Source organism: Furipterus horrens, unplaced genomic scaffold (assembly GCF_987537825.1).
Source record: "Furipterus horrens unplaced genomic scaffold, mFurHor1.1.pri manual_scaffold_4, whole genome shotgun sequence".
Classification (NCBI taxonomy): Eukaryota; Metazoa; Chordata; class Mammalia; order Chiroptera; family Furipteridae; genus Furipterus; species Furipterus horrens.
Window position 1 is genome coordinate 19,381,938 of NW_028327174.1, and position 15,381 is coordinate 19,397,318.

Consider the following 15,381-nt stretch of genomic DNA (forward strand, 5'->3'; position numbering starts at 1 on the left):
ATAGGTTTAATATCCGAATAACAGAAATTCTTGAAGGTACAGAGATAGTGAGATGAAGAAAATAATCAAAGAAAAACATCTCCATTAACTGAAGAATATACTTTCAAGATTGAAAAGGGTACAAAAGTATCTAGCATAAGAGATGAAAGACCCACACCAAGGCACATCATGGAACTCCAGAACATGGGACAGAGGGAAGATCCCCAGAGTTTCCAGAGGAAAAAAAGTCAAAGACTAGAGGCCAGAATGGGGTCAGAGTTCTCATTAGCAATGCAGATTGCCAGACACAATGGAGTGATGCTTCCCACATGTTGGGAGGAAATAATTTTCAACCACAATTTTATGCCTCAAAAAAAAAACAACAAGGAACTAAGTCTTAAAATCATGATCTTTTGTCAGACATTTCAGGTCTTTTTACCTACTGTGTCAATTTCAATCTGTTGCAACCCTGTTAGCATCTCTAGGGACTGTAGTCATGATACTGGCCTTTGGTCAAGACTGAATGGAACGTACTAACTAATCATTAATCTAGACCTGTCCTAGGGTCTGAAACACACTGGCAGTTAGCCTGTGTCATCCTGTGGGCATTTTTGGCTTAGTTAGCAAGCAATTCAGTTACATGTGTATTATAAAGAAATCAATATTAAGAATTAGAAGACTTAGGTTCCCATTTCTATTTTTGCCACTAATCAGTTGTGGCATGCATTGCTCAAACCCATATAGGACTTTGCCTTCATGATATGTAAAACGAGCGCTTTGAACTAAGTTTATGTTCTCTTAGCTTTGTTTTTTCATATCTGAAATTTGACATGGGTGGAACAAAGAGAAGTCTCCAGAAAATACTGAAATTGTTCAAAAGATGTTTAGCTAGTAACAAAGTTCTAGTGAAGAGCTTACAATGTGGTTCTACTAAAGATAATTTGGTCAAATGGGATAATGTCATTTCTACCCCCACAATGAAGAAGTTAAACTTTTCCAAGTTGTAAACTTAATTCTGAAGTATGATGGTATGGAGTATTTAGCCCTCTGAATTATCTAAAAATTTATATCCAAATCCCTGGTCCCAGCATTTCCACTTTGCTGCCACCAGAATTCTTTCTCGTGCTGGTATTTCTGCTTCAGTGTAGTAGAGAAACTAAAGTGGACTGAGAAGATGAATTAAATGATGCTAACTTATAGCATTATCCAATGACACTCTAAGTCCCTGGAAACTTCAAAGTCTCAGTCAGACATTAATTTTCATTTCTATCCTGTCCAGAGGCTGGAAATGCCTGCAGCCAACACCATTATCTGAAGACTCAACACAGCAGCACGCTTAGGAACGCAGACTTGGAGTCAGGTTGCTCCAGTCCTGACTTCATGCCAACTAGCATTTCTCCAACCTGTGTCCCAGTTTCCTTTTCTATAAAATGGGTCTAATGATAGCACATACATCATAGGGTCCTCGTGAAGTTAATGTAAGTCAAGTGCATATAAGTGTTCCAGAACACTTCTGGAATATAAGCTCTACAGAAGTGCTCACTGGTGCTGTTATCTTGTGGGTTTCATGAGCTTCAGCCAGTTATTCAACATGAAACTCTATACTAAAGGCCTATTAAAATGAGTAGATGCATGCTTGAATATAACAATATGTATTTAAATCATCAAACAAATTTCAGTGTTATCGTCTAAAAAAGATAGCATCTTAAGACTGAGAAGATCTAGCCAGTGTTTCCTGATTTTTTTTTTTTTACTGAGATTTATGGCAGCAACTACATCTTTTATCATGACCTGACACATACACAGTAATTGTCAAAGAAGAAAAAAACATCCCAAAACTGAGAAATGGAAAAGCTGTGTGTTCTGTGTCTTCGATTGAAGCTTAAGAAAATCACTCAAGCAACCTGTTTAAATCAGAATTTGTTACTTGGTGCACTGCTTCTAATCTCTGTCTGACACCAGTTCGTGCTTCCATGTTAATTGTGGATGGATGAAACCTTGTTCTAATTATCAGCCACAGATGACGTCTTAGCATTAACTTCTCCGATCATCCTGCCCCAGAGGGATATGGTTATGATATTTCTATGGCCCTGTGAAGTGAATTTTATATTTTATACTTTCTGCCTTATTTTTAAAAACACTAGCTGCTTAGGTAAACATTCTGTTTCCCAACTACATGATCTTCCTCTTTCCATGCCCCCTCTGAATGGACACATTCTTTTATCAGGTTGTTGGTTCTCTTGCCAGCCAGGAAATAGATTCTGACCTATGCTGAAGAGTGACCTAAGAAATTTTCTTTTTTTCACATACCTGTCATGAAACAAAAGTTTCAGAAAACATTTCCACTTACTGTATGTGACACATCCTGATATTTTGTCTTGTACTTGATTTCTTCAAAAAAAAAATTACCACTCATCCCCCACTGTGTTGACTCCATGGCCCAGGAGTACATGGGAAGCACAATTTGAAAAATACTGCACTAAATTCCTCAAGCAGATTTATTAGTTCAAAATGTATATGGAATATGTGGCAAGAATTTGACTTGGAAAGATGGAAAGGAATATACTTCCAAAAGGTGAGAAATAGCTTTAAATGTTTCTGGGAGTGATATCTGAAAGTCTCTATCCTTGCATGAGTAGAAAGAAAGATGGAATTGACTAAGAGTTGGCAGGGTGGCCAGCCTGAGGCAGAATGAGGGGCTAGACAGGAGAAGGTGCTGGAGAGCAGGGGAGGCAAGCCCCGGAGGCCTCACTACCTGACCCCAGTCACAGGAGCCAAAGGACCCGCACAAACTGCCCGAGGCACAGCTGGAGGGGACAGCACTCAAGAGCTGGGAAATGCAGGACTAGACCGAGGCAGGACATAAAAAGCAAACAAAAAATGCTTACCAGGGCAAAACTCTACGGCTAACATTTTAGGGGAAAAAGCCCGAGGCTCTTCTTAGAGAGCACAGAAATGAAAGGAATTCTGGAGTAGAAGGTTCTTCTGTAAAAGGCTATAGTGACCCACTGTTCCATTTTTAAAAGCTTGACTCCTCTTGAAGACTCTGCAAGAATCTGAATCACGGTTCAATCTCCAGGAGTCCAGGACTGTTACTGAACTGCTCCCAAATACCTGCCTCCCTCTGCTCCTGCCCCTCAGGTGGCTCTGTTGCAAATGTGTATCCATGGTATGGGCATAGGTAGAGATGATATATGGTTAGATAGAGATAAATATTAAAATAAGTTGTTATATATGTGATACAAAGTTGTAAACAGCATTTGAAGCACACAAAGGTTTGTTTTTAATTCATTTTGCTATAAACTTTAATTTTGCTGGTTGGGCACAGTTTACTCTTTTCTGCACCATGTAGGCATCTAAAGAATTTATTGATATAAGGAGATATTGGTGCTACTCTCTAAAAGGTGTTTTTAAATCATGTTTATCAAGTGTACCACATAAGTATTTGAAGTTGTTAAACTTTCAAACAGCATAACAATTTTAAAATAATTTGAGGTAATAAATACAACTGTTTTTTGAGGTTAGGTATTTGTTTACACAATTATCTCTAATTACAGATGAATACAACCATGCTACAGGACAAAGTTAACTAATATACTGAAGTTCACAAAATTACTAAGTGGCAGAGCTATGATTCAAATCCAGGCAGTTTGACACTCTGTGTTCTACACCATTACACTAATGTAAGCAATATAAGCAAAAAGAAATCCATTCCCAGTAAAATTGTGCAGAGGCAAAGAGAAACTCTCAACAGCAACCAGTGAAGGAAGTCGGAATACTTTTCAAGCAATAACAGTTTGACTCTCAACAGCAACAATGTAAATGAGTAGATGATGTTTTCAATGTACTGAAATAAAATAATTTCCAATCTTGAATTCTCTACTCCATAAAAACGTATTTCACAAATAAATGTAAAAACTACAACATTGATAAGGCAAATAAAAAATGAGAGTTTTTGCCTCCAGAAAAGCCCCACCAAAGGAAATTCCACAGTATGTAGTATATATATCAACAGAAAAAAAGTGATCCTAGACAGAATGTCTAAAATGCAAGGAAAAGTTTTTTAAAATTAAGCAAATAATGAGTATGTAGCAAAGTCTACAGGAAAGAAACTCATATAAAACAACTTTAAAATAATATTATTCTGAGTTAAAAAATAAAATGTACAGTAATATCATATAAATCATTAGGGGAATAAAGATATTTATTAACTTCAGACTATGAAAAGTATGTACGTTATCCTGAGGGTAGCCACTAAGAGCAAAGAAAAAGAGTAAATAATTTCAAAACTGATAGAGAAACAAATTAATGATAAAAAGAAATCAATGCAAAAGAAAGGAAACAAGAAAATAGAAAAGCTGAGACAAGTAAAAACACAAAATAACATTATAGATTTAAAACAAAAATATTATAGTTTTTACATTAAATGTATTAAATTCTTCAGTCAGAATACAGTATTTGTCAAACTATATTTAAACATATCCAATGCACACCTTTTATTAAAAAACCAAATTAAAACACAAGTACACAAAAGGGTTGAAAGTAAAAGGCTGAGAAAAGATACACTAAAAATAACTCTATAAGAAAACCATTTTCCTCTAATAACATCAAACAAAACAAATTTTAAGAGGAAATAAAAAACATTATTACAAAAAGGCCATGAATCACTTCCCAATGATGAAATTCTCAATTCACCAAGGAGACTACAGTTACCAATCAAACTGTACCTAAGAATACAGCCTGAGATTATGCAGAGCACAATCTGACAGAACTACAAGCAAAAAGTGGACAACAATCACTATGAGAGATTTAAACACACTTCTTTCAGTAACTGATTTAAAAATAAAAAGGCAATAGAAATAGAAAAATCAGCAAGAATACAGAATACCTGAACAAGACTAATCAAACTGACCTATAAAACAAGTATGACCAGCTGCCTCAACAACTGAGGAGTGAATATTCTTTTTAAGATAAATGGAATATTTACACAGAAAAGCCATTCCTGGAGGAAAAAGCAAGTATCAACAAATATTAATCAGAGAGAGCATTTTTATTACCACAGAGCAACATAATATAGGAATAAATACAAACAATAACTAGAAAAACTCCGTATACTTTGGAATTTAAGAAATATATGTTGAAATGGTTCATGAGTCAGCAAAGAAATTATAGAAATTTAAAAACTATTTTTAACTGAATGATGATGACAATACTATTTTTAAAAATATCATGTAGGATAAAGCCAAAGTAATGCTTAGAGAGAAATTTATGGCCTTAAAATGTGCACATTAGGAAAGAAAGAAATGAATATTGAGCTAATCAGCTATCTAAAGTCAGTAGTTAGGGGAAAAAGTGTAAGAAGGGTATATTGATTAACGAAACAAAACTAATAAAAAACCTCTGGTGACAATGATCTAGAAAAATTACACAAATAACCAAAATAAGGAATGAAAAAGGGCACTTTATTAAAAATACATCAGATTAAAAATGCAAAATCTTTTAAATAAAATGGAAAAATTCCTAGAAAAACCAACTTAAACAAAACTGACTCAAGAAGAAATAAAAGCCCCAATGCTCTACAAACAGAGGTGACAGCCAAAACATCTAAAACTTGGTTTCACATAGTTATGAACCTTTAGGACACATATTGGCCCACGAAGAACTGCTACCAACTCTGAACCAGTACATTAGTAAAGACTAGTGCTTAACAACTACCTCCAATTATTGGAAATTATATCACTAGTCTTGTATTTTCTCTCACACACACAAAAAAGTTCTTACCAAATATTTAAGGAAAAAGGTTAGTACAAACTTCACCAGAGAAGAGAAAAACATGATTATATTTATCAAGTCATTTTATGAGTCTAGCAAAAGCTTGAAACAAAAATATATCTGGCACGGATAGTATGAAAAAAATTTATAAATATTGCTCTTGGAAACAGTGGTGAAAATCTAATACAAAACAAACTGAATCCAGTAAAATTAATACAGCATGACCAATATGAGTTTATCTCAAGAACACAAGGTTGATTTAACATTTAAAAAATGAATTAACATATTAAAAGAGAAAGGTCATAAAATCATCTTAATAGTTACAGTGAAACATTCATGATAAAAATTCTTAGCAAAGTGGCAGATTAAAAACTTCCTTAAATGTGATTAAAAAAATAACTACCCCCACAAAAAAAAGTCAAACATTATATATAATGGTGACACCATAAAAAGTTTTCCTTTAAGATTAGAAAAAAGGAAAATGATCCCAGTTTCAAGACTTTCCCAGGATTTTGTTTGTTTGTTTGTTTGTTTTGGTCATTTTGAGATTCATTCTACTAGACAATATAAACTCTTATATTGCTATATTTTTTGTCCACATAAGAGGATGTTCTCTACTCTCAAAGTTTTAATGGTCTAGTTAAACATTATCTCTAAATGTAAGGTTTAGCTTTGTAATCATATTTCATACCATAGGCTCTAGTTCCTTTGGAGGTCTTTCCAGGGGAGGAGCGTACCATAGAAAGCAAAGTTCTTTGTTTACAGCTTGTGTTGCCATATTTGATGACATCAGTTCTACAGAAGATGTGCTGGCAGGTAGCTTTAAAGATAAAATGGAGTGTAGGGAACTGCTATGAGCTATCTAGGAAACAAACAAAAACATCATTTTAATTACTGGTAATGAATTCATTCAGTATTTAAAACGCTTATTTGATATACATTCAACATGGGCTACAATGGATAACTCTGGAAATTGTTTCAGCTTGTTTTATGGATATAGATCTTAAACCTGTCTCTGATTACCACAGAGAAGATTCTCCTACAGAAAAATATGCTTCAAAACCCAGAGGACTCAACAAATGTCTTCCACTTTGGTGAGTCTCTCACATTAAAGATCTAGAGGGAAAATGTCCAAGCTATGTATCATTTCAGTCTCATGGATTCTAAGAACATCTACTTTTTTTCTGGCTTATTTGCTGGAGAATCTACTGAGGGTGTGGCTATAATTTATTAATTTATTATCTATTTTCCAACAGTTTTTTGCAATGCCATATGCAAAATAAGATATAGTTTTTGCTCTGAAAATTTTAAATCCAATGTTTTCATTCCCTTTTAAAAGAATGTGGCTGATTTGTAAGTTCAGTCTTGATAAAACTGGGCCCAGCTTCTTTGATGGAACTTTAGCCCTTAATCAAAAGTTTTCGAGAATCATAAATACTCAGAATGAGACCGGCAATTTCACAAGTTATTTACTTACTTTTTAAAATTGATTGATATCAACAAAATAAGTGCAGTCAGAGAGGTAATAATAGTGATAATAGTACCTCAAGTCTAAAAAGGACCTTCTTCAATGGAATGTAAACTATTTTCAAAATCAACTTTTTGTTATTCCAAAGACTATAGCACAGTGGCTAGGAAGCAGCTCTACTAATCTCCTGACATCTAAGCTATCTCAGGGTTTGGTGGCCGAGAGGAGCCTGTCAGTGGACAGAAGGAAATGCCTGATGTTTCTATAAAGCTTTGTACCTCCCGTGATTTCTGAGCCTATCCAAGATATAATATAAGGCTGTCAATGCAAGTCTTCAAAATAAAATAAAGAGAGAAATGAAGACACTGACCTTTCAAGTTGTCTACTGATAAAAGAAAAAAGATGTCTTGACTGAAAGGTTATATTAAAGATAAAAACTTTTCCAAAGTGTCTACAGACTATCATAAAAGGATATGATAAGCCAGAATCCTCATTTACTAACACTATGATACTAAAAGCATAACTAAAATGCACAATAAGGAAAATTATCAGGATTAAATAATCATTTTAAAGTGCTTAATTAATTCTGTCTCAGGCAGTTTACCAAAAACTCAGGTAAACAATTGATTCACAAAGATAATTTCTCATTTTTTTTCATATCTGAGTGCCGTCATGGATCTGACAATTATTTTAGCAAAGAATTTATATTTTATAACTAGCTAAGTGGAGAAAAATAACAAACAAATATCTTTCTCTCCAATATATACAGTGTGTATTAGCACAATGGTCCAGTAATGGTGAATTGTTAACAGAACCCAGTATCAAAATGCATTTAATTTCCATTTTCTTTTTAGAAAAACCATATCCAGCTGCTAATGGGATTAATTACATATGCCAATTGATGGGGCATACTATACACTGAGCACTTCGATATATTTGATTTACTCTTTGAAAGGAATGAAATAATAGACCTGCCAGGAAAACACTCGTTTGCCACAGTTCTATAAACAACAAATCACCTTGCACTAGTCAAGTACTGGACCTTCCACAGCTACAATCTAACCATGGATAACCCAGCATTGTTCACAATTTTAGTCATATGCTTTTTTGTGGGGAATTTTTAACGTAATTTGTTCGGCACCTCTGTCCATCATGAAGCTTTAACAGACCGGACAACCTGCTGAGTCACAGAACTGAACGGCAGGACACAGAGCGATGATCATTCAGGGAAGGCATCTACTTCTTTGTGGGGGCAAAGCAGGCTTAAGTATTAAATTAGGGAAAGAGTTTGAGTGAAATTGCCTCCCGAGTGATTAAAGGCTCAGAAACATTATTATAAAAATCAGCCAAGCTTGGAGTTTATTAAAAAAAAAAAAATCCAAAAGGCTTTATGCTTGTTAGCTGTCTACCCCAGCGAAACGAACACGTGATTAAGTGGCTTGCACCTGTCAGGCAGGAAACAGTGATCCCCAGAGATGACTACCCTGGGAGAGTGTTACACTAATTCTATCAACAACAACAGCAACAAAAGAGCAAACGAGGTGAAACAACGCTTCAATAACATTTCTAGCTCTCACTAGAAATGTCACCTATATTTACAATATATTCATGGAGGTATATGTGGAGCATTATCCTTAGGAGCTGGGTAATCACAGGCTGCCCTTAATATTAAACTACTCAAGCAGAGCTCCTTTCTGAACACTTAAGAAATCACACATACTAGTTTCCAAATTCTTTTAAAATTGTCGTACAAATACACCCATTTCAACTATAGTTCTGCACCTTCCCATTCTCTGCCCCCTACTCCAAAACGCCCAAGGTGTTGGGACCCAAAACGGTAATCCTCAAAGGCAGTCTTGGTTCCCAGGAGGGATGAATCAGAATGGGGTGTTCAATGGGAATGACTTCATCTCACTCTCGACTATTTCCTTCCCTGGGGCCAGGTAAGTACCATTATATTCCTGGCCTTTCTCACTCTTCTTTCTGTGAGAGTTACTTGATTACTGAATTTGGGGACAAGAATCTTGGATACGTATAGTTCTGCTTTTATGTCTTAGGAGTGAACTATTTGTAGGGAGTGAACATTCTGTGCTCCTTCATGGAACATATTTTAAAGGGCACTGTGTCCCATGGATTTTAAGGAGGGATGTAATGACCAAAAAATCAAAACAGAAAAACACATGGCTGAATTGGTAAATCTGTCTACTTTGCTATTCACTACTAGGAAAACCATTTTCCAGTAAATACAAACCATATCCTAAAATACCAACTTTATGGTTCATCAAGGTAAGCACTTTTTAATCCCAATCTGTCTTCCCCTGTTATTTCTCAAATGATTTAGAACCTGGGCAAGAAATGATGGTGCCGTCAATACCCCAGGATCTAGGAATAACCTTAAAACTCCTCCCACATGCACTCCAATACACCACCCTGGGGGCAGCTCTATAACCACAAGGGCAATCACCTCTTTAACTGACTCCTTCAATATCCCTTGTGGGTCTTTCCAGCACTTTTTAAAAATCAAAATTTATTAACAGTCATTTTAAAATCACAATTCATTAACAGTCGCCCGCCCCACTCTCTTGTTCAAAACAGAGATTTAAAAAAAAAATTATCTACCCAAAACATATGGTTACTATTTTCTAGTAGGACAAGATGAGCCAAGGTTCCAAATTTGAAACAAGCCACTTTTTCGGGTCACTTCTCGGAGGTAGTTGACAAGAGAAACATGGAGAGGTCTCACATGGGCAAGTCTGTAACTGTAAAAATTAAAGCACTCTACGGTGAAGTACAATGTCAGGATAATTCAAAATAAGTGAGTAACTTTTTTCTAGTTTTGAAAGAATTCTATGTAAATGCCTTGATATATTCATTTCACAAATAGCTATTGGAAACGTATAACGCACGATGTCCACTTGAGTTTTCTACTAGAATCTTAGACTCTGTCTGCAGATCTGCCTATACCAGCCGCCTCCACAATGGTTCTCATCCTCCTGCCTCTGCTGTACCTGCTGATGGTGATACCATGCTCAGATGACCCCAGACAGGTTCCGAACGGTGGGATAGTCTTTAATCATTTCCTCTTCTTCACTTTCTGTCTCCAAAGAGACACGAAGTTGTTGTTTTGTTTTCAATTTTCCTTAAGCAGTACCTTTTACATCCGTCCTTCCCTCCCCATTCCTACGATCATAAGCTTTGTTACTTCATTATCTCTCTCTCGGATAACTCCCTTTCAACTACCCTTTGTCAATCAGCCCTATCCGCTACTGGCAAATAACAGATTAAAATTTTTACAATCTATCTGCTACTAACCCTGCCATTTTCTCTTTAAAAGCATCTCTGAGGTTCTGTAATTTTCTTCTGTTCTAACTCTACCAATGTTTCTCTACTACCACACCAAACTATGTACAAGGAATAGGCCTTATCGATCCCCTCCTTCTTTACCAACTAAGTGTCTGGCATATTGTTAGTATTCAACATATGTTTGTTGAATATGCCAAATTGCAAATATATATTTCTTTTTGAATAAAACCTTTTACTTTTCAGTATCTTTATAATTCATCCATTTTGGTAGTTTATTGAAACATTACTATTATTCATGACTTCGGTAACTTTATTTCTCTTCAACAGGTAACTTAAAAGAAGTTTCCATGTTACATATTTTGGGAAAATCCATTCAATTTAATAACACTTTGAAAAAATACCCTTCAAACTTTTAATTTATTTAAAATTTTTACCCTATTTATTCACATTCATGATAATAAAAGATACATACAATGAATGATTTTTATTATATATTTAAAATGAAATTGGGCATAGATTTAGAAACTCTCATTATTATATTGAAATTTGTAGAACTTCTTGGCAAAATGACTGCCTGAGAGACAATATGTGCAGGAATATAAAAAATTCTGAAAATTTACAAAAGCAGCAAAACAAAGCACTTGAAATGTGAACTTTCCTAAAAACCAGGATGTTTGGTTGGCTTCTCTGTGTGGTACAACAGAAATGAACCTCCCCGTGGAACACGGATGGAAACTAGTAATCTTTGTGCCAGCATTGAGGTTAATGTGCTGCCTTCAGAAATACAAGAGTGACTTTAAGAAGTCTTGTAACAATCTATAATGTTCTAAAGCATTACCTTGGCTGATGAGTCATAGGAGACATTCTCTAAAAAAGGTAGATTTTCCAGTCCTCGAAATAGAGTTCTTGGAAATTCATCAATACAAGAAGAAGAATACAGTTGTAAAAAAGTTTTAAGGAAATTATGCATTTCTTTTTGGCGCGAAATTAACTCAGAGTTGAAAAGAGACGTGAGAAGTGTATCATCTGGCAAAGAAGTTCCAGAACCTGGCTTTGGAGACGCTTAAGGAAGAAAAACACGTGAAGTTAGAGTTACATTAGATAAGAGAATGTTCTCAAGATTATCGTTTTTTACGCACTAACTACTATCCTGTGTGTCCCCACTCAGCTGCCAACACCTTTCTCCATTGTTAGGGCCTGTACACCAATGGAACTGCTTCTTGCCCCAGAAAGGAAAGAAAATCTCCGAATCACATGAGTATGTTAATTCAGGTCCCAACACCCACTCTACCCCCAAGAAGATCTTAAAGCAATAATTTAGGTGCACGTAACTTCCCTGAAAAGCAACCCGAACAGCACAAGTGAGAGGACAAGCAAAGTGTGATGGAGGGAGGAAAAGGGCCGATAAGAGTGAGTTAACGCATGGGCTACAAGCAGGGACGCTGAGGGCTCAGTCCTGCGGGGGACCTTCAGAGAAGAGAACATGTAGAGTTATTCCATCAAGGGATGGGGCAGCTAGAATGCTAATCTCCCAGTTCCCTACCTCATTAGTAGAAGGATAATCCTGGATGTGTGGAATTCTGGCACTTCCAGGCTGTTTTTCCTTTGGGCAAGCCTTAGTAACTTAAGAGAAAGCCCAGAGCAGAAAAGCAGTAAAATGTGGGCACATGACGTGGGAAGTGCCCACAGGTGAATTCAGAGGTGAGCAGAGCCGCTACGGGGCAGGGTCTGCTGCTCGGGCTCATGTCCACTTCCTTCGCCACTGAATTTCCATTGTCCTTGCACCCATCATAATGCACCTTTTACCCCGGATGCCTTTCTGAGTGCCTGCCTGCCTCAGGAGTTAGCAAACTCCTTATAATTGTGCTTAGCCACTCCATGACTCAGCCTGTGAGCCCTGCTGGCTTCTCTGTCACTGGGCCCTGGCACGGGTCAAACTGCCTTTTCCAACTGTCGCGCTGATGAGCAACGCTGAGTCACCAATTTGATGGGCGCAGGTTAAACACAATAATATACATCATCATGAAACCACCTAAAGGACTGCTGTGCAGCAAGCTTATACCAGTTTTTCTGGATATTCTTTAGATATATCAATAATAAAACAAAATCTTTAAAAACAAAACAACTCAATGGAGTTAAATATCTCAAGTCTTGCATTTCTTCTCTTTTACATACTAGAGGCTAAAAGACTCTCTCCTTAAAGACAGAATTTCATCTTGTTCATTTTATAAGCTTGTCACATTGTGACTTCTGACTCTTAACTATTTCAAGCCATGGGTCAATTTGGAAGCCAATAACATTTTTAAGTATATGAAATAAAACACGTAGACTGTCGAAGGAAATCAATTACACTGAAATACTATTGTAGTGAAAGGTCTGTGTATCTCAAGTTGAGTCCCTGAAATTTTTGTCTTCTGATGAGAATTCATTCAAAAAGGTGTTAAAAGTATCCTATAATTCTAAATAAGAAACACAACCTAAACAGAAATTGGAAAGAAATATGTTCTTTCTTAATACATCAAAAACCTACCTAGCAGCTTGCTCATGTTATTAATCCTTTGCAGGTGAATGTGGTAGCGCAGTAGAAGAATCCATGTAATATCCACTTTAGTGGGAGTCTTTTTTCTAGCATCTGTGTTGTCATATACATCATCACTTTCATAAAAAAATGTATAGCTAGTCTGGAAGGCAACTTGGTAATTATCTGAAAGTTTTAAAAAATGATGCATTTCTTGAAAAATAATATGAAAAAAAGCCCAACACATAAAGGATAGACTAGCACATGAGCCTACATTTGATTAAATGTTTTTGTACCACAAAAGACAAAAAATACAAAGTTAAAAGACAAACCATAAACTTAGAAAAGATATTTAAAACATGTATGAATTGTTTTTCTCTAGTGCATATATATAAGACCTTGCACCAATCAACAAGAAAAAGTCAAACAGTCCAATAGAAAAATGGACAAAGAATTAAAACAGGAAATTCATAGAAAAAATATCCAAATGGCCAAATTCTTAGCATCACTGAAAATCAGTGAAATGCAAATTAAAATCAAATATCATTTCACTTCCCACAGGAACTGACAGAAACTAAATCTGAAACTGGAATTCTTACATACTACTTGAGAAGACTTGGCATCTTACAATAATTTTGAGTTTTCTTAAGTGTAAATATGGAACATTTTCTTATGTCTTTCAATAAAATATTTTTTGTTTTATAACTTTTCTTAGCTTAAGCCCTAGTTATATTATAAATTTTTGTAAGATTATAAATGACAGCTTTTTAAAATGCATTATCTGTTAAAGGTATATAGAAATAAAATTTTACATTCAGTAACCTTGCTTAAAAATTTTTATTGTCTATAGTTCTTTGGGAATTATCCATGTGAATAATCTAGTGCTAATAACAGCTTTTCTTCCTTCTTTCCCATTACTTGTACTCCTTATTTCTTATTTCTTTTGTTTAATATTATGCAGGGTAGAACTTTTAGAATAATTTCGGTAGAAGTGGTGATAGCAATCTTACTCCTGCCTTTAAAGAGAATAATGTTTGAACAATGAGTATGGTAAATCCAGTAGTATTTTTTCATATTTTAACTTTTTCAAATTAAGAAAATCTTTAATTCCTAATACTAAAATCATAATTATTACATTTTATTAATTTTTCTGTGCTCATTGAGTTGATTAATATCTTTTAATCTGTTAATGTAGTGGTTTAGTTTAATAGATTTTCTAATGTTGAGTTTCACAGTTGCACTTCTGGAAATAATCCAATTTGACATGATGAATCTTTTAATATCCTGTTTACTTTGATCAAAGCTATAATTTACATGATCAAAAATAAAAATTCGTATCTCCAGAGGCAATCGTTTTTAATCATGCCTACTTTATTTCTTTCAGTGGTTAGTTCTGGATCTTAAAATAATTCCCTTATAGCACTTTCCTTGATCATCACTTTTAGAAAATATATATATTGACTTTCTTTTGTGATAGTAATATATTAGCTCACAGAACCACTCCTCTTCACTTTGAACTTTTTATATTTACATTTTTAGTTTCCCTATTATTTTATATAAGTCTATCAATAATGTCCCAAAAGCTTTCTTTCAAGTTCTTTCAGATACAGACAGTATCTCCTGATGTCTTACTTTGGAATCTAACAGGATCAGTTCCCCTTCATCTCCTCCCACTGGCCAGGTTTCCTATTTTCAGAATCAGTAACATTTACTTTCTGTTCTGCATCCACAGTAGACCCTACTTGTTATTTATTGAAAACCAATAAATAATGCTGAAGTTATTATGATTGTAGACATACTGTTCACTGCCATGTGACTATATTTCTTTTGCTAAAAGTAAATATAACAACCTTGTGATCCACAAATTACAGAGCTTTCAGCACAAAGATAAACTTGATTGCCTTTACTTATTGCAATTTCCCCAAATCAGGTAATATTCAAATTTACTTCATATTTGTCCATGAATTCCTGAAGAATATCTTTTCTTAGAATTTCTGAATGCTTTTCCAACTATGACACAAATCCAGAAGTTATCAAATAAAAAATTAATAATTCATACTGTAGAGAAATAAAAAGTTTCTTCAAGGAACTGAACCACCATTAAAAAAGGTTAAATAACCACTAATAAATTAGAAAAATATATTTTCAAATAATATCATAGTTAAAGGGTTAATTTCCGTAATAAAGGACTTACACAAATACTTAAAGAAAAGGCAAAAAAAAGAAATGCAAAAAATGTTCACACACAAGACATTCAACTTTAGTCCTAGTGAGATGTGCAAATTAAAATAAAATATTTCCCTCCTGCCATATTGACAAATATTTTTTAAATGTACCTATG

The 15,381-nt window shown here is 34.9% G+C and overlaps 1 protein-coding gene across 3 annotated transcripts in view; it reads right to left on the reverse strand.

The window, feature by feature from the left end:
- CFAP54 (cilia and flagella associated protein 54) overlaps positions 1–15,381 on the reverse strand; it is a 244,906-nt gene that overhangs the window by 31,817 nt on the left and 197,708 nt on the right. For 2 of the 3 annotated variants that reach the window (XM_090275372.1, XM_090275370.1), the window contains 3 exons: positions 13,053–13,226; positions 11,361–11,584; positions 6,443–6,613 (listed from right to left, as the gene is read on the reverse strand). In XM_090275372.1, coding sequence (XP_090131498.1) covers positions 6,443–6,613; positions 11,361–11,584; positions 13,053–13,226 — 569 coding nt within the window. The remainder of the gene's footprint in view (positions 1–6,442; positions 6,614–11,360; positions 11,585–13,052; positions 13,227–15,381) is intronic. The other variant, XM_090275371.1, reaches the window with a different exon arrangement.